The sequence below is a fragment of the Neoarius graeffei genome, chromosome 24, assembly GCF_027579695.1.
Source record: "Neoarius graeffei isolate fNeoGra1 chromosome 24, fNeoGra1.pri, whole genome shotgun sequence".
Classification (NCBI taxonomy): domain Eukaryota; kingdom Metazoa; phylum Chordata; class Actinopteri; order Siluriformes; family Ariidae; genus Neoarius; species Neoarius graeffei.
In genome coordinates, this window is record NC_083592.1 from 53392539 (window position 1) to 53419135 (window position 26597).

At 41.8% G+C, this 26597-nt stretch overlaps 1 protein-coding gene across 4 annotated transcripts in view; it reads right to left on the reverse strand.

The window, feature by feature from the left end:
- Positions 1-26474, reverse strand: part of rabl6b (RAB, member RAS oncogene family-like 6b) — a 94381-nt gene extending 67907 nt beyond the window's left edge. For all 4 annotated transcript variants that reach the window (XM_060907463.1, XM_060907462.1, XM_060907464.1 and 1 more), the window contains exons 1-3: positions 26358-26474; positions 17069-17413; positions 9907-10041 (exon numbers count right to left, since the gene is read on the reverse strand). In XM_060907463.1, the coding sequence (XP_060763446.1) occupies positions 9907-10041; positions 17069-17201 (268 nt within the window). In that variant the 5' untranslated portion in view covers positions 17202-17413; positions 26358-26474. The remainder of the gene's footprint in view (positions 1-9906; positions 10042-17068; positions 17414-26357) is intronic.
- Between the last annotated feature and the right edge of the window lie 123 nt (positions 26475-26597).

Below are 26597 nucleotides of genomic sequence, written 5' to 3' on the forward strand. Positions count from 1 at the left end.
AAATCTAATCAGTTCATGTTTGTCCCAAAGCGCACAAATGGTGAAAGTTTGGTGAAATTCCTTTCATTAGCCTTTGAGATATCACGTTCACAAGGTTTCGGGACGGACGGACGCACTCACGGACAACCCGAAAACATAATGCCTCCTGCACCTTACGGTGGCGGAGGCATAAAAAGAAATAAAACGAGTAACCTACTTAGCACTGATCAATCAAATCCAGCTCTGTTCGTTTCCCTGATTGACATCGCAGCCATGAAATTCAAACTCAATTTGAATATCGATATTTTTTCAAATAATAAATCATGTTTCAGACGGGTTGTAAATCCAGTACGACTTCCGCACCTCCGCTCCGCAAGGTGTCGCTGTGCCGCTACCTCACTGCAAGGCACTCTTCGTCTTCTCTTTTTTCCCCGGCGGTTGCGGTGAGGGAAAAAAAAACAAGCAAGCATGGCTGTTAATGTAAACCTAGAGACGCCGCCGAACTTTAAGGCAGACGTTTGGAGGCACTTTGGATTCCAAAGGAAAGGAGAAAAAAAAAACAGTGAGCTGGACAAAGAGTACGCACTTTGCAAAACCTCATCTCATCATCTCTAGCCGCTTTATCCTTCTACAGGGTCGCAGGCAAGCTGGAGCCTATCCCAGCTGACTACGGGCGAAAGGCGGGGTTCACCCTGGACAAGTCGCCAGGTCATCACAGGGCTGACACATAGACACAGACAACCATTCACACTCACATTCACACCTACGCTCAATTTAGAGTCACCAGTTAACCTAACCTGCATGTCTTTGGACTGTGGGGGAAACCGGAGCACCTGGAGGAAACCCACGCGGACACGGGGAGAACATGCAAACTCCGCACAGAAAGGCCCTCGCCGCCCCCGGGGCTCGAACCCAGGACCTTCTTGCTGTGAGGCGACAGCGCTAACCACTACACCACCATGCCGCCCTTTGCGAAACCTGTTTTTCTCCAATTAGATATTCAGGTAACGCAACAAACTTGCGAACTTACTTAGCACGACACCACCCCGACATATTAGCTCAGCCGGAGCCGCCGAAACCCGACCCGAAGCAAACTACACTGGACAGCGCCAAAGTCCTCCTGTCTACTTCAGTGATGTGTGACTTACTGTAACTGTGAACTTAATTTTGTCATTTAAGACCAAAGGCAAGAAGCTGCACTTTATTTTGCATTTTCAATTTTAGTGTGTGTGAGACACTGCATTTTATTTTGAGTATTTACTCAAAGTTCAGAAGAAACGTGATTCACTGAGGTTTCAGTTCAGTTTCAGTGTGTGGACGCTGACCCGCACTGCACTTTGTTTCATATGTGCTCAGGGAGACTAAGGCTACGTTCACACTGCAGGCTGAAGTGACTCAAATCCGATCTTTTCGCCCATATGTGACCTGTATCCGATCTTTTATTGACAATATGAACGACACAGATCCGATTTTTTCAAATCCGACCCAGGCCGTTTGGATATGTGGTCCTAATTCCGATTCCTATCCGCTCTTTTCATATGCGACTTCAGTCTGAACCGCCAGGTCGCATTCATCCGACTTACACGTCATCAACAAGCCACAAACGTCACTATTCTGCGCTGAAGTAGGCGGCGGGTCTCTCAAAAAAAGTTACAACAACATGGCGCATAATCACGGGTGCAGATAGAGGGTGGGACGAGTCAGATTTAAATTCACCTCGCTCGGTCCCCCCACTTATTGGGAGGAAAAAACGTCTATGCTGTCTTTCTTTGCATAAGGCAAACCTCACGGAAAAATCAAAAGACTAATTACCATTCGGTTTATTGAGGTGCACGGCAGTACATACATAGTTGCAACAACTCACATAAAACAAAACAAAGACTGATATTCGGTTGGTTGAGCTGCGCAGACTGCACAGGTTGCAAGCTCGAGCTTGGTTGCTATGGTTACTAACAACAAGTTTGACAGGCATATCGGGGTTGGTTTGCTGGCAGCTTTGTCCCCCCCAGTTTTTTGTCCCTCCCAGTTCAAAAAAACGTATCTGCGCCCCTGCGCATGACATCAATGCGAGGGACGCTTCGGGCTGTGAAGGTTCTGAATCTTCTCAATGGAAGGACGCAGAGGTTAGGGAGCTGATTTCCGTTTGGGGGGATGCAGCTATTCAAGCTAGATTGGATGGGTCATACCGCAACCGGGCGGTTTTACTTCCGTAAACACTGGCCATGCTCACGGCGTGTGACGTCGTCGTATCCTGCAATGCGCATGCGGAACACTTTTAGGTCGCTTTTCGTTCATACTGAGGCTCACATACAAGTCGCATATATTTGTTAATGTGAACGACCTCACAAAAAAAATCGGATTTCACAAAAAAATCGGAATTGAGCATTAAGCCTTGCAGTGTGAACGTAGCGTAAGATGCCCACTGCACTTTTCAGTGTGGTCCAGACACCGTGTTGTTCCTGCAAATATGTTGTAACTTGCGCTTGTATAGTTACAATAAAATGGCATGGATAATTAGAATTACATTGTTTTGACTCAGTTTGTCCCATGAATTATCACTATCATCTGATGTACATACAACTCGGATTTTAAGATGCATAATGCGTTTACATTTTTCAGTGAACTATGTAGAATATCGCAATATATCGCAGTATCATATCGTGACTTAAGTATCGTGATGCGTATCGTATCGTGAGGTCCTTGGCAATACCCACCCCTATTGCGCATGTTTACGCACATCTTTTCTCCAGAACATTAACCAGTTGATTTTAAATGAAGTACATGAGCTAACCACTACAAACCGAGCTCTAAGGTCGGACAGGAAATGAGCAGGGGTTCAGAGAGTCAGATTCCTTCATTGTTAAAGTGTACGTAATGCCTTATTGCTTTCAAATGAACATACATCATTAGTAATGACCAAAATGAATTAATAAAGCAGGGGGAGAAAATATTAATTACTTATTTTATCATCAAACACAAAACTAATTGATAAATCGCGGTTTCCGGATCCCAGAAAACGGCAGCCTTGCCTCAGGGCTAATCTCGCATGACGTCACGCATGGAACCTGGGTCATTATCTGGGTCATTTCGGTTCATCTGACTCCGTGCTTGTTTACTCGCTGAAACTGGAGATTGTTAATGGAATCTTACAAAAATAACGATGTGAAAGAAAGCGCTGTGTTGTGTTTGGATGTTCAAATCCATATATAACAGGACATCCAGTTCACGGATTTCCGAGAAACGAGACAAATCTAAAGCGACAGTGGGCGGGTGAGGTTTGTGCAAACGAAGCGAGCAGTTTTCGTGTCGCCTCCTACCGTGATAATGAATCTGATTCATCAAGTGTTCACCACCACCAGAACGACCACGTTGGAATTATTGGAGCAAAAAACAAACTCGTTCATTTAATAAAGGACATTTGATCTGACATTTGGATAGTTCGTTGATTCCCCCCTCTCTCTCTCTCTCTCACACACACATACAGGATTATGAGCAACATTTACACGCTTGCGACAGCCGAGCTCATCATATCTGACGTACAGGAAGAAAAATGCGCATGCAGAATCATCATCAATTATTAACAGAAACGCGTTAAATGCTCTCAGATCGCAATATTGCAAGACTCGATTTGTTTTTAGTTTCGTTCAGGAAAACATGATAAAAAGGTAGCCACCGCGTTCTGCACATTTCTTTCTCTCTCCATCTCGCACGTGCTACAGAGGAAGACTGTCATGAACTGCGTGAACTGGCAGTTTCTCGTCTTGGGGGGGCTCAAAAAGATAACCATTCACTCTGGAATATCCTCGATAATCATCTGCCCCTTCATCCGGCATATAAGAATCCCAATCGCTATCAGAATTCTCTCCAAAACGTGATTCCATATCGAGACGGGTCTAACCACTGCTGCGCACGGGAACTAAATTCAGGGATCGAAACGGGAATTTGGGAGCACTGGTCCGTTTGTGGGTTTCGTACCGGTACAGTAGCGCTTCGCTGTAGTGTGGACAGATGAAGCGGTTCTGTATCGATACAAATATAATGCGCATGCGCAATGAACCATTCCTACGTCTTCCGGGTTATTCATACGATACAAATCAGGGCTTTGAACCGGTTCAAGGAACGAAAACGAAAACCGGGAACTTTTTCTATTTCACATGGAACAGAAACGAAACCAGAAACTTTATTATTTTTTATGTTCCGGAACAGAAACGCTTATTAAAAATAATGGTAACCGGTTAATACCGGTTTTTATTTCGTTCCTCAAAGTTTCCGTAGCCTACAAATAAAAGTCATTCTTCTCCTGCGCAAGTTTCTATGACCCGCTGGGGTTCACTTCCTGTGTGACGTTCGCTGACTGAATGGAGAGAGCGGGAGGGTGGACTACTATCACGTCTCCACATCTTAAATAAGAGGTAAATATTGCAGTCTATCGTTATTCAAAAACGTCAATTTCAAACATGATATCAATATATTTGTCCACGTTAATGAGAGGCTCGCGAACATTAAATGACGTTAACCTCTGTTAGCCTATCAATGCATAGGGCCTGACTAGCCTTTGGTAACACATTAAACGAATTATCTTTCATTTTTGGCACTTTTTCTGTTTGTGTAGATGGGAAGACGTACTGAGAATCCAAATCGCCAACATTTGAAATAATAATTGTTTTGAATTATTTCTTGTCTTATTTAATGAAGGTTGTAATAGAATTAGCCTACATTTGGCTTAAGCTGGATGAGACAGAGACATAATTTTATAGCCATTTGTTAAACAGCTGACAGGGAACGTAATTAACCGTTCCAGGAACGAAATTTTTTTGTTCTAACCGGTTCGGGAACGTCTATTTAATGGTGGAACCCAAAACCGGAAACGTTAAAATTCCGTTTCTGTTCGGAACGAACCAATAGGAAAAAAATTCTGGTTCAAAGCCCTGGATACAATACGCACGTGCTTTCCAGCTGTAAATAAAACGTCAAAATGGCTCAAACGTCCAAAATTGGAGCTACATGGAGCAAAGAAAGGGGGGAGAAAGGGAGGGGAAAAGAGGGAGGAAGAAAGGAGGAAGAGGGGAAAAGGGAGAGAAAGGGAGATTCATTTTCTTTGTTTCTTTCTCAACTGCCTCGCGCGTTTTATACAATTCAACTGAATAAATGACCACCAGAAATACAGACTGTACATTGACAACAAAAAGCACACACACGTTTCATCCGCCATATTCTCGGAAGGAAGTTACTCGGTAACCACGGAAACATTTCGCGCACGTGCATTTCAACTACCGTGAAAGAAAACCGCAAACATTTCTCGCTAGTGTGGACAGATGCACTAAACTGTACCGGTATACTTTGTATCGATACAATTATACCACTATCGTACCGGTATAAGTGCGAACACAGCACAAATGTAGTGAGAACTGGACTTAAGAAGAAATTCTTCCCCTCGTCCGGTTGTGCTGAGATGCAGATCATCGTCTGCTTTTTCAACTTAAAACAAAAAAAAATTATCTAAAAGAGGCGATTTGAAGTGTCGATTCGGTCCCTGAACGACTCCTCATCTGGAGTGAATCAGTTTTCCGGAACGGAGAGTCGGATTTACCGCTGAATCGTCAAGCAGCGTGAGGACGATGGAGTTAAAAACAAGCTTCTGATCACCGATTTGAGCATGCACACTTTTGCGTTTACCTCTCGAACCTCTGGTTTACCACCGATACGGAGTGAGCGTATAAATGTATGTAGACATTTTCCTCACCTAGCCTGTGTTTGCCGCTAGCGATGAACTCTTTATTCCGAGTTTCATGTTCAAGATCATATTATGCGTCCTGTAGGAAGATGCTGTTGTTACCTTTGCCATCTTTGTTGGAGGTGGTCATGTTTTTCACCTCAGTTTGTTCCCAGTGTAACTCAAAACGTAGTGAATGGATTTGGATGAATTTTGGTGGAAAGGTGAGCCATGGATCAAGGAACAACCGATTAGATTTTGATGCAAATCTGGATATGTATGCAGATCCGGGCTCCAAATATGTTTGCGGATCAAGGATTTTGTTGCCTGCTCCCAATGGAACTCAAAAAGTAACGAACGGATTTGGATGAAGTTTGGTGGACGGCTTTAGCGTTATCCCAGGTTCAAGTGATTTGATTTTGATGCTGATAATACGAGGCTTGGTGAAGGAATGCGCTCAACTGAGTGCCCACAGAGCACAGTCTGCAGCTTCCAGATCGCTGCTCATTGGCACGACAAGGCACACAAGGCTTCTCAACATTCTATGCATGTTCCATATCAGAGCTTTTTTTTTTTTTCTTTACGAGCACAAATAAATGAGAAGGCCTGTAGTACCAGTATCAATCCATCCTTTCTATCCACATTAATTTAGTAAATGATATCTAGTTATACTCCTCTGACAAGGACAGATTGAATGTTTACGTGAATCAGCCTGTAGTATTTATCTTCATGTGCCTCCGTGAAATCCAAGCGAGTCTGCTTTGGACTTGTATCTTCGCCAGCGGGTTGAGTCACACCTTGGCAAATCGCTGCTTTTGATTCATTTCCAGGATCCAAAAGCAAAGCTAAAGTAGATGCAGCCCACATGAAAAGGAGACACTGCGATCTTGTGTCTCCATGTAGATGAAGTTCTTTATGGTCCAACACAATAACTAGCTTTAATCAGACAGGTTCTAGCGTCTCCACCATCTAACAGGGCTGCATAATTTACGGTACACTGCTACGGATTGGGGGATTCTGCGTTTCCTCGACAAACTATCTAAAATCTACTGATCTAGTCTAATCTACTATAAAGGTCGCTAAAAATGCCCAGGAGTGTTTCTTTACCTGGTTGTGCACCTAGAGCCGATAATAATTACACAAGGGAAGACAAGAGAATAAAAAAAAATTTAACAGTATGGATCATCTCACAGCAATTCTCTCCTGAATGCTCAGTTCTGATTGGTCAGAAGGTGTTGAGGATTTTCCTCTAACACCCCTCATCATTCAACCATCATCGAAACAACAAATGAGGGAAAACCTTCTGGTAGAATGGGGTTTATTGCTCCAGTAGAGTTTCATACGCCCCTTTTCCACCAAAGCAGTTCCAGGGCTGGTTCGGGGCCAGTGCTTAATTTGGAACCGGGTTTTCTGTTTCCACTGAAAGAACTGGCTCTGGGGCCAGAAAAACCAGTTCCAGGCTAGCACCAACTCTCTGCTGGGCCAGAGGAAAGAACCGCTTACGTCAGTGGGGGGGGCGGAGTTGTTAAGACCAACAACAATAACAAGACCGCGAAAGATCGCCATTTTTAAGCGACGAGAAGCAGCAGATGTACAAACGCGAAGTCATCCATTATTGTTGTTGCTGCTGCTGCTTCTTCCGCGTTGTTTTTGCTTCGATATTCGCGCCAAGGTTTATGCAAACGTAATGACGTAACTGACGTATACAGCGACGTAATGACGTGGCTCCCCTTAGCACCGCGAGCTATGGAAAAGCAAACTGGTTCTCAGCTGGCTCGCAAGTTGAACGAGTTGTGAACCAGCCCTGGAACTGATTTGGTGGAAAAGGGGTAATAGATATGCAGAATCGGAGCCAAAGCTGTTCCGGTGCCTCATCATGACTGAACAGCTTCCGAACAGTTTGTACTGGGGTTTCCTTTAACTTGTCACACGCGTGCCTATGAATATGCGCTCTAGAAACCCAAATGTCCAACATTAACCACAGGTTACAGAATTATAGGAAATCCCACACACTGATTGGTCGAGAAATTTGGACTATTTCTCAATCACCTCGAGCGACTCGGCAAAATGGCTTCCGATTGCTTCGTCACCGTAAGTAAGGAAGAATTACAACTGAAGAAAGAAAACGCTGTTCCTAAAAGCACTAAAAATGCTACGAAGTTTGACCTAAAACTATTCAAAGGTAAAGTGGAGTTGCGATTTATTTTATCGATTCCTAAACAAAGGATTTTATGTGACTAGGCGCAGATAAGTGACACGAGTCTGCACCGTGCCCTGATTACATTTACATGCGTTTGAAGATTGAAATAAATGACTTAAAAATAAAAATACAATTTCTTTTTTTTTAAATCAATTGTGTATTTATACTAAAACAATTATTCGCCTCAGGGTCATTGAATATCGGTGATTTATTTTTTTCGCGGTCCAAATCCTGCGCTCTGATTGGCTGGCGAGCGGGTCTGTATCCTACGGTACGGACCCCGGTTACGGACCTCTGGCGACTCGCTTGTTCACAATAACAAACATAGTAGCATTTTTTTGTCAACATTTATTTTTTTTATAACATTTATGAGATTATCAAAAATCTTATACATTTTTGCCAGCATTTCTCAGGAGAATAGCATTAATTTTACAGCATGGATAGCGATAACGACAGTGTTCACAGCGAAAGCGAGTTTTACTCCCCTGAGGAAGAAGAAATAAAAGAAAACATTTCAGGAGAAAGATAAAAACCTCTAACTGTTGCTAACGCCGAGCAAAAACATGGCTGAATCCTGAATGACTCCTATTTGTATAAATAGGGGACTACATAGGCGGCAAAATGTAGTTTTTTTCCTGCCATGGAAGTGCACTTGTATACCAAGGAGGAAGCCATTTGCATTACAGCCGTGAATGAGGATTCAAAATGGCGGCTCGGCTCGGTTTTCCTTTTCGGGCGCTCTCGTTTTCTGTTAGAATTTGGTAAAGAAAAAAATAAATACATTATTTACCAGCTTAAGGTCGGTCCGTATGGTGAAATACCGTGACCTCGGCCTTGAATACTGACCTCAGCCCAGAGGGCCTCGCTCAGTACTTTCAAGACCTCGGTCACGGTATTTCACCATACGGACCTCCCAGCTGGGAAATAACATTTATTCTATCCACATTCACTGGATATGAGCAATCGTGCTCTGATTGGCTACTCTACAACTCGGATATCAACTCATATCATGGGTAGAGGAAAAACAAAATGGCAAAGCACATCAAGTCAGATAGAATCATTTTGCTATCAAATACTTAAAAGAAACAGAAATAGCTAAAAGAATTAGTTTTTTGTTTGTCCCCCCCCAGGGCAATATCTCCTGTTCCACACTCCAGCTCAGTCGGTCGCGGTAATGCACCTTTAAGTTGATGTGCCAGCCATCAAAAAACCCTTTAAAAAAAAAAAGGGAACAAAATATGGAACACAAGTATTTGATGGTAAGAACGCATCTTCGCCCCCCAAGAATTATTATTATTGCTTTTTTCACAAATTGCTCCGGTCATTTCGCCAGTTTGTTTCTGCATAAAGTTTGTATTTATCGGATTTGCAAAATAAAAATGCTCCGTTTCTCAAATCCGGTGAATGTGGATAGAATAAAACAGTTATTCCACTTATCGACAACTCGGTGCTACGCGCCTTGTCAGCCATCAGCTCATGTACGACTTGATTCGGTGGAATAACAAATAATAACCTCGACTTCAAATTGTTAAACATTTAGCGATGTTACGACTAGCTAAGCCCTGCCCCCAAAATCGATTTTTATACAAATGTGATTTGGATCCAAATGAAATGTGAATTTTATATTACATTATAAGACAAGTTCTTGTATATTTTGTAACCTGAGACGATTTTAACCGTAAAATTAATTCCATGGACCACTTCAGAACATATCCAAGTAATATTTTCTGTTTAATCGATCCGAAGTGCACTTGTTCTTTGAGTTACTGAACTTCGGGTTAAAGCTCACGAAACCCAGTGAGCAGTCAAACTATCTCAGAAGAATAAATCATGCACCTTCTGGCTGTGTTTAAAAGAAATTAACAACATTTCAATGAAAATCAGTTTTCCAGAACGATCTTTTTTTCCTTCTTGACATTTCACCCAATCCCCCCCAGTTTGACATAAACAACATAAGACTTTATAAATCCTAAAGTGTCACCTTCTGGAAGAAAAAGAACACTCGAACACTCACTCTTGTAGTTCCAGTGGATGCTGGTGACCTGGATCTCCTGCGTGGGGATGTACTCCTCCTGGAACTTCCCTCCCTGCAGACGCTGCCACAGTGTGCTCTTCCCTGTGTTCCTGTCCCCGCGGATCACGATCTTCACTACGCACACGCACAAAAATCACGCCGTCAGACTTCAACACCACGGCCAACTTGAATAAGCGTTCGCTACTGTCCAAATACCAAACGTGTGAAGAGTGGATCAGATCGAAAACTCTTTAGAGTAAACTCTTTTAAGGTTTGTTCACATTTTCATTTACTTTCGGTCCTCAGGATAAATAAAATGTTATTAAATGTCATTGAAATAACTTCTTAGTCTGTTGAGACATGGCCCGTTATAAATTTGCTGTTACCAGGCAATAACCAAGAACTGTATTATTAGGGTCGGTGTCTGTGTTGTAGCAGTGTACTAGCAGCTAGCTGTTAGCACTAGCTAATGTCAACAACATAGTAGCTAGTATGTTACTGTAGCAATGTTTACGTTCAGTCATTTGGATGACTGTTAAAACCTTTCAGTCTCAAGTTTTTCCTTTACTGTATTTACTAGTTTACTGTAATTATGATCCGGCAGCTATTTACACCGGATCCAGTGTAAATAGCTGCTGGAGCGCGCTCCGGCTTGCTCCCCCTCAAATTAAGCAGCGCGCTCCGGCTTGCTCCTGGAGTGCTCCGGCCGAGGTTCCGGAGCGCGCTCCGGCTTGCTCCCCCTCAAATTAAGCGGCGTCTCATCATCTCTAGCTGCTTTATCCTGTTCTACAGGGTTGCAGGCAAGCTGGAGCCTATCCCAGCTGACTACGGGCGAAAGGCGGGGTACACCCTGGACAAGTCGCCAGGTCATCACAGGGCTGACACATAGACACAGACAACCATTCACACTCACATTCACACCTACGGTCAATTTAGAGTCACCAGTTAACCTAACCTGCATGTCTTTGGACTGTGGGGGAAACCGGAGCACCCAGAGGAAACCCACGCGGACACGGGGAGAACATGCAAACTCCGCACAGAAAGGCCTTCGCCGGCCACGGGGCTCGAACCCGGACCTTCTTGCTGTGAGGCGACAGCGCTAACCACTACACCACCGTGCCGCCCTAAGCTGAGGCATTTATATTATATTTTAAGGTAACTTCATGTTGTGCTGTGAGGTTCTCTGCACTTTAACTTTCGAACCAACAGGTGCATTTGGATAAGTAAAGCCTATTTTTCTGCATTTTTGTAGTCCTGGTAATCTTTTATATTGGTAAAGTTGTTTATAGGACCATTTCTCAGTGTCTTTGTTTTTTTAATCAATAGTTTCAGTAATAACTTAATATTTAACATATCACTCAATTTTAATCACAAAAAGAGAAAATCGCAACAATTTCTCGCAACTTTCACTTCCTCCCGCAATGTAATCGCAACAAAAACCTAAAAAACACCGCAACTTTCATTGCAATTTTTTGGAAAAACCCCCGCAACATCAGACATTTTAGCCCGCAACAATCACAAAAAAGGCCCGTGGAATCCTGGGGGGACTGGCTATTGGTATGTCCTTCACTACATGACTAATTACCGCATTACTCGCACGGGGCGCTAGTGTCAATGCTTGTTGATACAGACAGAGTCTGAGAAGGTTGAATAATAAATTAAAAAATAATATGTAATATTTGGGCAACCATGTTCTGAGTTCGGGCAACCAGATTTCTACAAATGGTTGCCCGAATGGGCAACCATGTCTCAAAGTTAACGTAGAGCCCTGCACATCCTGAATTGTTTTATTTCTACATTAAAGGGGTACCGAATATAATATATACAGTTGCTGATGTGACAAAGTAACGTCTTAAGTATTCTATCAAATTTATATACTAGAAAACAACGAAATATCTTGGTAATTGTAAATATAATACTTTATACGCTAAACCGCACAAGAGTCGCCATTTTTAAAAGACCGTGACGTCAGCACTACCCACTGCACTAGCGGAACTCTCCGAAATAGAGGAGATAAGCGTGTAATCATGGCGTCGGGCGCATCAAGTGAAAGCGACAGCTCTGTCGAATCATACGAAGAGATCCCGCAAGACACACTGCAAGCAGGCTATGGCTTAGAAGTAGGGCTGTAACAATATGCGTATCGAAATCGAAATCGCGATACGCAGAGCCACAATCCGTATCGCGATACAAGAAGGCAGAATCGCGGTACACCCTTTCAAACTTCTCCTCAGCCCAAAAACAGAGGTGCTTCCAAACTTCAATTTATGAATACTTTACTTTTTATTTAAATTACATTTTAAACTTACTTAAATTACTTTTATTTTTTATATCTATTAGTAAGTCGTTTTTTCGCCGACCTGCGACAATCTTCTGCGAGTCACGCAACGTCCACACTCGCCACTGGCAGAGCATTCGTTTCTTTTAAGCGGTCGCCATTCTGGTTGCGACGCGGGGAGCGAATCTGTAAACAAGCAGCTCATTGGCTGGCTAGGTGTGCCACAAGCCAATCACAATCACTTGACCGGAAAGGCATGCAGTGTTGCCAGATTGGGCGGGTTTAGGTGCTTTTTGGCTGGTTTTGAACATATGTTGGGGTGGAAAACGTTAGCAATATCTGGCAACACTGAAGGCATGTCTGCTTGGGCGGAAGCCTTCTGCGGCAGTTACATTTTGACACGCGAGCAATGTTTCACCATAAAAATTCCGTAATTTCCATCTGTTTTCCGCGATCACAGAAAATCATTGGCCCTATGAGAGTGAGACAGTGAGAGAGCCCCCCCCCCCCAAAAAAAATCTTAACGGATTTACACGATTTGGAAAAATGACTTTCAGAACCGAAAAAACAGAGCTTCCGGCTCAACAGTATTATTTTGAGAAATAAAACAATCTTTGGATATACATTTGTTCATTTTTGCATACATATTACTCATTCTCTGCAGTGGTCTGAATTATTTGTTATTAAATAGTTAATGTAAGCAAGTAAATGTTAATAAGTCAAATTTACTACTTTAAAAAAAACATTTAAAAAAAAAATCGTGGGCGTATCGAATCGTGGGTCAAAAATCGCGATACGAATCGAATCGTGAGTTGGGTGTATCGTTACAGCCCTACTTAGAAGGGTACCAGTTTGAACCTAGGAGAGGTACTATGTAGTGGAAGTTCATTATGTCTAACTATTAAAGCTATTTTAAGTTCGTTTCTTAAGACAAGGATTTTTTAAGATGTTACCTTGTTGACAGTTTCGGCGAGAATCTTCCGCCTTCTTCAAAACAGTCACCAGATGTCGAGTGGTGACGTGCCTTATCAGCTGATGTTACGCTACGGAGGCGTGAACGTCCCGCCCAATTTGACAGGTAGTTCACGCCTCCTGCTGTCAGGTCGCTCCCCCAGGACACATCTGGTGACTGTTTTGAAGAAGGCGGAAGATTCTCGCCGAAACTGTCAACAAGGTAACATCTTAAAAAATCCTTGTCTTAAGAAACGAACTTAAAAATAGCTAGGAGAGGTACTCTCGACTCCGGTGATGAAATAAGAGAAGAAAGCTCGGATGACGGCGAGGATGAGACTGATGCTGACCATGGGCATGGCGAGCGTGGGGCAGAGGGTCTGCGTGCAGGTGACACGGCGTGGTGCTCGTGCGGAAAATGTAACGTGGAGTTGCTCGCGAGTCCAGCAGAATTTATTTGCTGCAATGAGCTGGGCGCCACCCGTGGACTTGCGAAATCGTCGCAAGAGGGTCATTCCGTGCCAACTCACCTAAATTTCAGGAACTCCCCCACATCACCGTCTCAGATTTTACTCAAAAAATTCTCTAATCAAGAATCATATGTTTGTACCACACATGCAAAATATTAGCTCCCAATTATGTTGTAGTTTTGGAACTACAGGCCTTTGAAATATTGATGTCAAAACACCACATGTCGAAATTGGCTCTTTCCCCAACTTCAGAGACCCATAACTTTTTATTGCAGCTATCTAGAAAGTTGTGTGTGCAGATTCTTACTGAATGATACCCACTCTTTTCAAATCTGTTGCCAGAAAGCCTCTGAAGGACATACTTTTTGCATAATAGGAAGCCAAAAATGGCATTTTGGCCAAAATCGCTTAAAATTCATTAAAACTCTAAGGGGCCTAGTAGAAATATGAAACTAGTTAGATTTTTTTCCTCATTACATAGTAATTGTAGGGTTGTTATCTGTTCACAGAAACATATTTTGCGATGAAAATTATATTCCTGAATTTTTAAAAATTTTTTTAACATCTTACGTCCTTTCCGAGGGGGCTAAAATAGGGCATTTTTGCCATCTTATTTGGTCATGTGGCTAGGGGTTTAGGATCTTCTAATTTTTTGTGAAGATGCTCTCATATAAGATGTAACTACTCCCTGATTTTTTTTAACAAACGCCCCTTGCTTCATATTTTAATAATTTGGTTTGTACATGGACAGTTTCATCATTTTTCACTTTTTTCCACATTCAGAACTCTGTAACTCTAAATTGGAAAATTCCTACTAGCAGCTATTTCAGATTTACATACACTGACATACAAATTTTCATATTTTAGTAGTAGTATGCCCAAGAAATTCATATTTTTCTTTCTATTGGGACCTAAAAACAGCTATTTGGCCAAAAATGACAAAAATGTTGACTTGATATTTTTCAAGTTCTGGAGGGAATGGGCTATTTTCCTCATAAATTAAAGATGTGGTGACTTTTTCTATCCATATATATATATATATATATATATATATATATATATATATATATATATATATATAAGCAATGATATCCTTAGCCCAATTGCACCCACTCAGCTGGAGATGAGAAGGGTTTCTTCTGATGTGGTACCATCATCGGTAGTGGACATAGGACCTGAAACCACACCAGTTTTACAGTCCCAGTTACAGGCCCCAAGCCAAATGTCCCAATCTGCACCAAATATGTACCAGCCGGGCAAATATATTGCCTGTGTTTATGACAGAAAATGGTACATTGGAAATATTGTCACCAGAAATGAAGAAGAAAATGATGTGTATGTCAATTTCATGAGACAAGGACGAGGCAACACATTCTCATGGCCACCACAAAGCAGGAAAGATGAATGTTGGGTGCCTTTGCTTCATGTCCTTTGTGTGGTAGAGGCCCCAAACATAAAAAGTGGGGGACGCCAATACCAACTAACAGAGGATGACTTCAAACTTGTGAAAGACTTAAGTTTTAACTTATGTACTACTAGATGACAGTTTATGAGTGTCTTAGCACATCACATGAAACTGTACTGCCTGTGAATGAATTACCCATTATCACGGATGCCCATATTTGACTTTAAATTATGTACAAATCTTGTGATGTTTTTCAACATCATGATCATGGATCATTGAATGTGTTAATATGTAAATAAAACCTCATTGCTAAATGTTTTGTGCTTACACAACCTTGAAGTATATTAAAAATACTACTCCAGAATTTTGTTGTTATTTTTCTATATTTTCCAAGGATATTCAACAAAAATTGCAATTATACCTAAAATTTTCTAATTGCAAAAAATACTATACAATACAGTAAAAGTTGTTCAGGAAATGTGTATGCCTAGATTAGGTTCTTATAAGCCTTAATTTGTGTGCAAAACACCCCTTCATTATTCCCTTGTTTATTAAAAGCTGCCCAGCGTTTTTGTCATTTTTGGCCAAATAGCTGTTTTTAGGTCCCAATAGAAAGAAAAATATGAATTTCTTGGGCATACTACTACTAAAATATGAAAATTTGTGTGTCAGTGTATGTAAATCTGAAATAGCTGCTAGTAGGAATTTTCCAATTTAGAGTTACAGAGTTCTGAATGTGGAAAAAAGTGAAAAATGATGAAACTGTCCATGTACAAAACAAATTATTAAAATATGAAGCAAGGGGCGTTTGTTAAAAAAAATCAGGGAGTAGTTACATCTTATATGAGAGCATCTTCACAAAAAATTAGAAGATCCTAAACCCCTAGCCACATGACCAAATAAGATGGCAAAAATGCCCTATTTTAGCCCCCTCGGAAAGGACGTAAGATGTTAAAAAAATTTTTTTAAATTCAGGAATTGAAATTTCATGGCAAAATATGTTTCTGTGAACAGATAACAACCCTACAATTACTATGTAGTGAGGAAAAAAATCTAACTAGCTTCATATTTCTACTATGCCCCCTAGAGTTTTAATGAATTTTAAGTGATTTTGGCCAAAACGTCATTTTTGGCTTCCCATTATGCAAAACGTATGTCCTTCAGAGGCTTTGTGGCAACAGATTTGAAAAGAGTGGGTATCATTCAGTAAGAATCTGCAAACACAACTGTCTAGATAGCTGCAATAAAAAGTTATGGGTCTCTGAAGTTGGGGAAAGAGCCATTTCGTCATGTGGTATTTTGACATCAAAATTTCAAAGGCCTGTAGTTCCAAAACTACAATGAATTGGGAGCTAATATTTTGCATGTGTGGTACAAACATATGATTCTTGATTATAGAATTTTTTGAGCAAAATCTGAGACGGTGATGTGGGGACCCTTAGGTGAGTTGGCATGGAATGACCCAAGAGGCAGAAACGGGTATTTCACACGTGCTATTCCCAACCTCAATGAGCCAACACAACTGGGCACATACATACGTCATGAGTGTTACGCAGAGAAAATGAACGTGCATTCTGATTGGATAAAATTAATATCATGGCGGGCTGTTCAAACTGCGGAAATAGTTTGCTCGAGCTACTTTCAAAACACTATAACTTTCCAACCTTAGAACAAAAAACTTTTGTAAGTCTTGAATAAGGTTCGTTAATGTGTGTTTTATTGTTATATTTACTCTATATATTGCTCTCTGTTCCCCTTTAAGTCACAGTCATGATGTGCAGCACTATAAATCACAGGCAACCCTGGGAAGGAAAGAAAAAAAAAAAAAAAAAGGCCTCTACTCCAGAGAGAACAATCCGACCCACATTTCCCTCCAGCTCCGTCTCGGACTGACCCGTTCCCTCAGTTGGAATAATCCGCTCCAAATCCTCCGCACAGCTCGATTAAACCTTTTCTGACACGGTTTGAGAAAACGGTGCGTCTTTATTATCACCATCACTCTCTCAGCACACTGACGTGTTCATGTTCGAGAAAAATTAAATTAAAAAGCAGACTCACTGTTGTACTGAACTCCTTTGGCGAATCGTCTCTGCAGACTCTGATTCATCGACTGCAGCCCGGCGGGAATGTTCTTGTCCCGCTGCTGGACAGGAGTCTCAGAGCCGACCAGCTTCTTCAGAGCGGAGAACATCTCGACGACACGGCGCGGCTTTGAATTCAACTTCTTCACTGGTGTCGATCACGGTTTAACTCGCAGGCTTTCGACTGCACACTTTCACTCTTTATCTTCCATAATGGAGGACAGGATCAGTTTTAGATCATAACGCTGTTATGAAGAAACCAAGGCTTGATCCTCATGGATGAACAGCCTGCGATGCCTCCATTGACCTCAGATGATAAAACCTGCCAAAGAAACAGACAGACGATGCGATCAGAAAGGCTGGGACTTTATTAATAAGCCGATGGCTTCATGAACAACCAATCGGAGAACCGAGTCACAGATTCTCAGGATTAATCCACTGAAACATTTAATAACCAGAACGTCAAGGACGCAGTCGCTCGTCTGGCCTGCCATCAAAACACCCGTGACGACCGAAAGCTCAAACAGAACTGAAATGTGACGATGTGAGAGAGGACCGACCTCCACGACTAACTGCTTACAACAAGAACACCAACAAAGGACTCAATTTTGTCCCCGGAGCGAAAAAAAGTGGCCTGATTACTAATTTGTTCGCAAAAAATTTGAAAATACAAATGAACGAGTGTTGCGCAGAAGGTCAAGTTCTTTCAAATAAAAACAATCAGAACTGAAATCCATTGAGAACTGATGGAGGGAGGAGACGCGATTTAACTGAAAATAAACAAACGTTGTAAACAAATTGTTCCCAACAGGAAAAAATCAACAAACAAACGGCCAAATTTTGTCCCTCAAGGGACGATCGGCCCAAAACATCGATCAGAATTGGATGGAATCGGATGAGAACCGCGAGAGGAGATATAATTCTAGAGAGAGACCTGGAAAATTCGTTAATTTGGCCTCATTAGTAACTCGTTAGCAAAGAATTTGACAAAACAACGACCAGGTTTTGTGCGGCGTGAGGAGTTCTTTCAAACAAAACAATTGGAACGGAAACCCGTGGAGAACTGACGGAGGAGACACGATTTAACGGGATTGTGGAGGATGAACTGACGCCATGGCAACGGCTCATCGGCTTTACGGTCGGATGAGCTAAAAACACAAGTTGGTGATAAAAATTAAAAGAAAAAATTATTATGATGAAATCTTTGACGATCCTTGACTAGATACCCCCCCCCCCAAAAAAAAAAAAAACACCCCAAACTGGAACAAATGCATCAGATTCGCTAAATTGTTCTTTCGTTCCCCTCAGAAAAACATTTGCGAATGACTTTTCTAGAAAATCCCGTACAATGTCGGTCAATATTTATCACACTATTGTTGTTAGTGTTGTGAGATGTAAACTCTAGCCAGCGTGGCAGCGTGCAGCGCTGCTTGGCTGAAAATAGACAGCCGTATCGTCGACTTGCGTTTCATCGATGTTGGTTGCACGATAAACTGATAAAGTGGTAGCAGAGGGAGAAACGTAACGTGTTTAAGTATTCTTCGTGTGCACGTGACGTCACGCTTATTTTCCAAACCGGACGTCGGCCATGATGGATGATAATGAAAACAACAACAACCACCAAGATAGCGGTGCTTGACATGTGAGCTGCTCCAACGCTTCGTGATTTTCTTTTGATTTCGCTGCCTCTGAAGAAAGACAGTGCCTCGTTTGTGCGAGATAAGAATTGCAGTAATAAGCAAAACGGTTCTTCAGAATTCCCAAAATAATTAAAAACGGCGACAAAACAGATGAAGTGTCCAGAGAACGCCGTGTGTACGCTGTGGTTCACAAAAACACACAATGTAAAGTAGGGCTGTGCGATATATCGAATATACTCGATATATCGCGAAAACTCTGTGTGCGATACATAAAATTATTATATCGTAACTATCGAGTATTTTACGGTCATCTTCCGACTTGTGTTTGTTTAAAACCTTTTCCGGTGGTTTTCTCTCTGTCCCTCAGGCAGTAACGTGAGAGGCTGCCTAAGGGTAAAGAAAACAATAAGGTCACGCACTCGCCAACCAATCCCGGGCGACATCTCGGTGCTGAAAGGAACTTCCGGGAAGATTTTCTAGTTTCAGTTGTGTTGCCAGATTGAGCGGTTTTAAGTGCATTTTGGCGGGTTTTGAACATATTTTGAGCTGGAAAACGTTAGCAGTATCTGGCAACACTGCCGGCGGGAAGATTTCCTGGTTCCGGTTTACAGCGCTGACTCGGTTCGTGCAATCGCTGGTGTTGCATAGGCTACCGTGTAAGCTCTGTCAATTTCAGCGACAAATTACTTCCTAAAAGAACTAGTAAGGGGTCAGTCAACTGGCATTTTTTGGATATCGCGAGGAGGACGTGGAACAGCAAATGCCAGTTTGTAAAGTGTGCAAAAAAAAAACAACCTGTCATCACGAAAGGCAGCAGCACGACAAATATGTTCCATCACCTGAAACTCACCCGGTACAGTATGCAGAGTCTCTTAAACTCTGAACTACTTGCCCACGAGCTAAAACCCCCCACGAGCTAAACAAATGACCATAGCGGCCTCGTTCTCCAAAGCCCCCCATATGAGAAACCGAGTCAGAGATGGAGAGCTATAACGGATGCAGTCACTAACGTCATTGCCGAAGACATGATCCCAGTTAGAACAGTGGAAAAACCAGGCTTCCAAAAATTACTAAACGCACTCGATCCCAAATATGAGTTGTCTGGTCGCAGACATTTTACAGAGAAGGCAACACCGGAATTATACACATCTGAGAGGCAGAGCCAGAAAACACTCAGTTCAAAAGTGTGCAAAGAGGAAAATGATGTTATGGGCAATTCCATGTAAATGTCAACCTCACCATGCAAAATTAAAGCAACATCAAAACCACTCCCAGAGATCTCACCTAGGCCTGTATTTTACAGATGTGAATAAGTTGAACCAATTTGTAACCAACCTAATATGTCACTGTCAGTCTTTCTTTCTTATAATGTAAACCCCAAGCTAAAATCAACTTTGATCATGTACAATTCTATATTATTGCCACAAGCCACAGAAATGTATGCTAAAATCCACAAAACAGCAAAACAATAGCCATCCTAAATATTATTTAAGAACTTTGATAGTTTTAGCTGATATTTAGAGAGTTTTTCAAAGAGTTATGGTGGTTAAATTGCTGATTTTCTAAACATATGCCATGTCTATTTCAGACGCGTCCATAATGGAATTTCGTCACATCCATAACGCTGACTTTTCCTTCCGAAACTCTGCATGAAATACAAAATATTTTAAACAAAGATTTTTTAATATTCACCTTGGACCCCTCTATCAAATGGATATCTCCATTTCGACATTAGGTTTACAATTTCACAGAGTTTGATAAAAATGTAGAGTCACCCAAGAAAAGTGATACTTTTTCTGTCACATCCATAACGCATCTTTTATTGGCGTTTTCTGGCATGCCCTAGATGTACTATGGGAATTGTTCTTGTTCTATCACTTCTCCAGTATGGTACAGCCTTAAAATATGCAACACCTGTTTAAATACTGGGAGACGATAAAACATGCACTGGGTCATTTGTTGCCATTTTGAGTTCAAGTGTCACGTCCATAACGCTGGAATTGCTCTTTTGCAGATCTCTCTCTTCTCTCCCTCAATCTCTCTCTCTCTATTGTGAATGTTCCAGTGGTTCTCAGTAGTCAGGTTAATAGCTTGGAGATCTATTTTTTAAAATAATTTAATGAAAGAGCACTTTTCTTATTTAGGCTAAATGTCTCTCAGTGTTGAGTTTGCGCTTTATTGGTTTGAGCTCTGAGCAGCTCTGTATTGTGTCGCCCCTTTGTTGCAATTTTCAAGGTTGTTTTTGCAGTTTGTGCCACATCTTTGTTGAATAAAAATAGTCTTATTTCAACTCAATTGTGATTAATCACTAACAGGAAAATTTAAAATGTGTTGTTGAAAACCACCTGTAAAGTTAACCAAGAATGTTATTTAATCTGCAGGGATTGTAGCGAAAACAGTAAAGAGTAAAAGTTAGATTTCATGGGGTCCTTTAGAGGAGATTTAAATATATCGAGATATATATCGTATATCGTGAAATGGAGAAAATGTATCGGGATATTCATTTTTTCCCATATCGCACAGCCCTATTGTAAAGACTGAACTGAGGAAAAGGCTAATTACGCCTGTGTGTGTGGTGACCAGTTTATATCTGTCAGGGGTTTTTCTAGAAAAATTTAGTATGAGGGCGCTCACCATGGCGAGGGAGCGATGCGACGGGGGGATGGTGGTGCCGGTTGTCCGTCCCCCCCGCCCCGCCGTGCGAAGCCTTTGAAAAATTGAGGCTACAATGGGACATTCTGAGGCTATCTGACAGGGAAATTGTAACAAATTGTCAACACTGAAAAAGAAAAGTAAATCTTCTTCTGCCCCGGACAGTCTTTGGCTTTCTTCCGTTTCGTGCCGCGGGATGACATCTTTAAATGCCCAAGTGTCAACAAAAACAACTCGCGAACTACTTCTGTCAAAAGCTCCCGCGCCGGTGGGTGAAAGGTCATTCAGTCTCGAGAAATCTCGCTCTACAAGTCAGCTGACCTTGTATGTAACCCATGTCAACTCTCGCGAGAGCAGCCGCAACAAGTAAACAACATGGCGCCTCAGTCTGGAAAACGCCAATTCGGATTGTTTCTGCACCGTCTGGCGGTGTATCTACTATGATTGGAATATTTTTGGAGTAATTATAACGTATTTGATGATCAGACACATTGTCACGTAGTGTTGCTGGGATGTTTTCACGGAGAAAAGATCGTTTTGAGAAAGACTGCATGTTGTGCAGTAGTCCAAATAAGTGCATGGCCCAAGTGTGACTTGGGGTTCAATCGGCATTTCGGTAAGAGGGCGCAGCGCCCCTGTTCCCCGGTTTAGACGAAAGCCTGTCTGTAAGAGTTCATGGTGAATTAAAGCGCCGTTTCCTGCTGATTAAATTGAACGTTTCTCGAGATCGTTGAGAATGGTTTAGCTGCCTTGCTCAAGCGCACTTCGGCCATGATACAGCGGGAGGGGAAAGTGTTGTTCATTCACTCAACTCCCCTCACAGTTTTCCTGCCGGGCCCAGGACTTGAACCAGTGACACTTTGGGCCCAGGGCTGCTTTAACATTCAGGCCATGGCTTCCCCCATATTCTTATTTTTATGCGAGTGGAATCAGGGCTCGACATTAACTTTTAAACCAGATCTGGGCATTTTACGGCCCGCGGGCCGCATCCGGCCCTTTGGTTCATTCTGACCGGCCCGCGTAAGATGAATTAGAAATTACAAAATAAACGTATTTTCTAATTTTACCTCATGCATGGACTGAATGTGCAGTGCTTTTATTTTGAAGTTGTGTTCAACAAAAACGCAAAACGCGCGACATGAACATGACATGAAATCCCATGAAACCTAATCCCGCGATAACTACTTCCGTAATTTGTTCAGACCAACCACAAACTTGTACGTCATCCTTCAAACGGTCCAGCCAATCACATAGTGTGACGTCACCAGCAGGCGCCGGAGCCCGAGCCGATCTGTAGATCTGATTCCTACACTGAATCGACGTTGTTGCGAGCAGGTCACAAGAAGACTTTAGCCCCCAAAATGTCCACAAAAAGAAGAAAGGTAGATACCGAATGCAGGGCTTTCAACAAACGTGAGGAGACATGTTCAGAAGATGTTTGTTCTCTTTGACTCTACCTACATATGTGAACAAACATTTTCAGTGATGAAGTTGAACAAATCCAGGTATAGATCCTCTCTCACCGATGATCGTCTGTCAGCTGTGCTTCGCATCTCCACCTCAGACATTCAACCTGACTCTGATGCACTCGTTAAAGACCAACAGAGACGAGATTTCTCTCACTGAACAAATAAAAAAACTGAAAAACAGCAAATGAGGTGATTAGACTACAAATGTGGGCGTCATTATTATAATATGATGTATCTTGCTTGATATTTGGAGTAGAAAGACAATATTGTGATGTCTTTATTGTGTTTTGGGCTGAATGTGACTGGAAAAAAAAAAAGGTACAAACGTTCACATTTTGTTAACCATTGTTTTGGGAAATTTGATTGAATAAATGACGTTTTTTGTAAGGCAACCTCGTTTTTTCCCCCATACTCTTACCAGTCTTAGCGGCTTGTAAAAACAATGTTATTTACTGCTTTATATAAAGAAAGACAATTAATATTATGCAGAATTTAGTTCAGCCTTTTGGTCCGGCCCTCCACAAAATCTTCTGTTTCTCATGTGGCCCCATGGAAAAAAGAATTGCCCACCCCTGTTTTAAACCCACTTGCCACCTATTTTGCGAGTACTACTTTTTAATTTATTTATTTTTAAGGAAAACCATAGAATAGTTGTGAACTGCAACATAAAATGAAGATCATACATTGAGTTGAAGTTTGGTTATTGATTAAGTTTATTATTAAGTTTGCTTATTGGTTACTTTTACTTGTAACGGACAATAATTTTATCCAAAATAGTTTTTCCTGCCTTCGTCGATTTATTTCCATTTCACATGCGTGCAGCTGTTGTAAAGTTCAGTGCGTTTGTGTAGAAATCATAAAATAGAAATCTATAACAAAGTTTGTATGAAGAAAACAATAGGGTGCCAAGACTTTTCAACAGTACGGTGTTTGAGAATATATATGATATACATTGGGGGGGAAAAAAAAGGCACTGCGTCATGACAGCCAGGATAACGTTTGAGTTTAAAATGATTGTTTAGTGTGTAAGCTGTGGGTGTTTTATACAGACCTGGCAACTTTTTTTTTTTTATATATATAAACCTAGAGGTGGATGATATAACAAAAAAAAAACCTGATATATAAATATTTTGCACAGGATTGTGTTCCTCTGATAACAGAAGCAAAGCTCCAGCTCTCTCCGTTCTTAATCTGTTCTGTCAGGATTTATTGCTCATGTCGCTCCTTGTTGAGTTTTTTTTTTTAATGCCCGAGTTGTTTGAAACCGATCTGGGTTTTCTGTGTCGAATAAGGAAGCGGCTTCACCTTAAAGAAACTCAAACACTTTCATGAAGGAGCTGACTCGAATGAGAGCAGGGAAAAAAAAAAAAAACAAAACACGAGATTCTTAAACAAACTTCCACCCTCACGCCCGACTTTCTGTTTTTGTAAAATACATTTTAAATACAATTGTGAATTTCTCTGGAGTTTTCAGGCTGAGCTCCTCTCCTCGTATTCTTTAACCGCTCATTTCCTCGCTGTTCTTGAAGCATTTACTTCTATTTGTTAACATTTTTCTTGATAGCGGGGAGATGGTAATGCCGTTTATCTATTTCTCTGTTTGAAGAAGCAAAAACAGCGTAAAAATTAACCATATTGAAGACAGATTAAGCTGCTTGCATGAAAAACAGTGTCTGTCTGACCCCAGCTGTAACTATCACATGATGCCATGCACAAGGGGTCTATAAACAGTACGCGTACCATACTACAACAGCTGGGGGGGGGGGGGGGGGGGGGGGGGGATATGAAATAACTTGCAAAGCAGTAAATGAAACCGAGACTAAGAAAACAGCCAAGACATAACGGCCGATACGTAGCGATGGACGCTTTTAAGAACTGAAATAAAAGATTAAAAAGCCTAATTTTTGTGGTGCTAGTTCGTAATACGCGCTCATTCCAACTTGCCTGGTCGGGCATGTCAGGGACATATCCCACTTGTGTTTCACTTGCCCCGGGCAATCGGGCAGGCCTTAATGTTGAGGTGAAAATTCAGTCCCGTGTCACACTTTCATGACTGCGTGCTGCAGCTGATCTTTGGTCGTTTGAAAAACTTAAGCGTGAAGGCTAGAAAGCCAAAATCATTTCAGAGGCAAAGCTTTCTGAATTGACAAGAAAATAGAGACGCCTGTTCATCCTCATGCTGATGGTGGTGGAGGTAGTACACGTCCTTAAATGTTTCTCCAAAACCTGAGGCACCACTAAGGGCCTCTGCATGCTCTTGCGACAAGGCTTTCGCAGATAGCTTTTCGCAGACAGTTGTAATTTATTGTTGAGCGGGGAGTAATAGGCTTGCGCGATGTTATTCACCGCCACAACGCAAGGGGGCGCGAAGTCGCTAGGAGTAGTTGGTGGGTGTGGTTAGTGGAGTGTTTATCCTCCGGTTACTTATAATGACTAGAACTTTTTTTTTTATAATGACTAGAACTGGAGTTGTATAGATGTACGTACTTCCTCAATCAACCGCTCTTCGTGCTGCTCCATCTTCGCTCGTGTTTTTAAAAATGCCGGTCGTGAAAACAAACCAAACCAGGAAAGTAGGGAAGCAGAAGTGCGTGTACAGCGGATGTAGAGTGGACCAATCAGAGCCCTCTTGTCTGCGAGGCTTCTGCGGTGGTCACAATTTTTGGGAGGTGCGCGCAGAGCGTCTGCGAAGGTTGGGGGGGGGGGGGGGGGGGGGGGGCTACGCAGACGCTATCTGCGACACCGTCTGCGAGGACTGGGTTGTCAGCATAAATTGGCCTTAAGACTGGGGTATTTTATTCAAAAAAAAAAAAGTGTTGGAACATAAGGAAAACATCGCCAAATATTACCCGAAGGGGGGGAAAAATAATTTAAAAAAAAAACACTGAATGCACCTTTAATGATCTAATTATAACAGAAATACTGTGTTAAAGCAGGATGTCCAGTGCAGAAGAACTGAAGCAGGTCCTCAAGATGTCATCAAGCTCAATGCATTTGTTTTTGTACTGAAATTAACAATTGCATGGATAAATTTCATCATTAAACCTGATATAATGATGATTAGAGAAGATTATCCAAAAGAAAAACACACCTCTGCAGTGCAGTGACCCAATATAACTGCACTCTTATTCACCAACACGATTTCTCTGACATTTTGACATTAGAATATTATTTTAATAACCCTAATCAAGATCATGCATGTTTCCTAAAAGGGAAAAATATACACTGTGTTGATGAAACAAACAAAACACACCAATATTTCATGAAGACTATCCAGGAAGTGGGCTGAATCCTGAACCGCCCTTGACTCCCTACATAAGAGCGCTACATAGGGTATGACATCATGACGCCAACACCCTACATAGTGCACTACTTATCAAACATGGACTCATTTGGACTTCAGCCCAGTAGCGAGACTAGCTATAGCAGACTAGCTCTCCAAAACGAGTCATTATACCGTTCATTCGCGCTACTGTAGTAATCACAGGGATGAAGTTATACTCACTCTAAGAGCACAGTTCGAGTTCATAATGGCCGCATGGAATCTGTATTTTTCTGAGCGAATAATGGCGAGACACAGCCATATTCCAATACGGACACATCAGCATACAAATACCTGTAGTCGAGCAGGGGGTGGGGCTAACTGCGTGAAGCATGAATGCATACTCGAAAACAAATCCCGCCTCCTGCGCTACCATTGGCCAGTGGTAACCCTCGCGACTTCATACTGCTTGCTGATTGGACA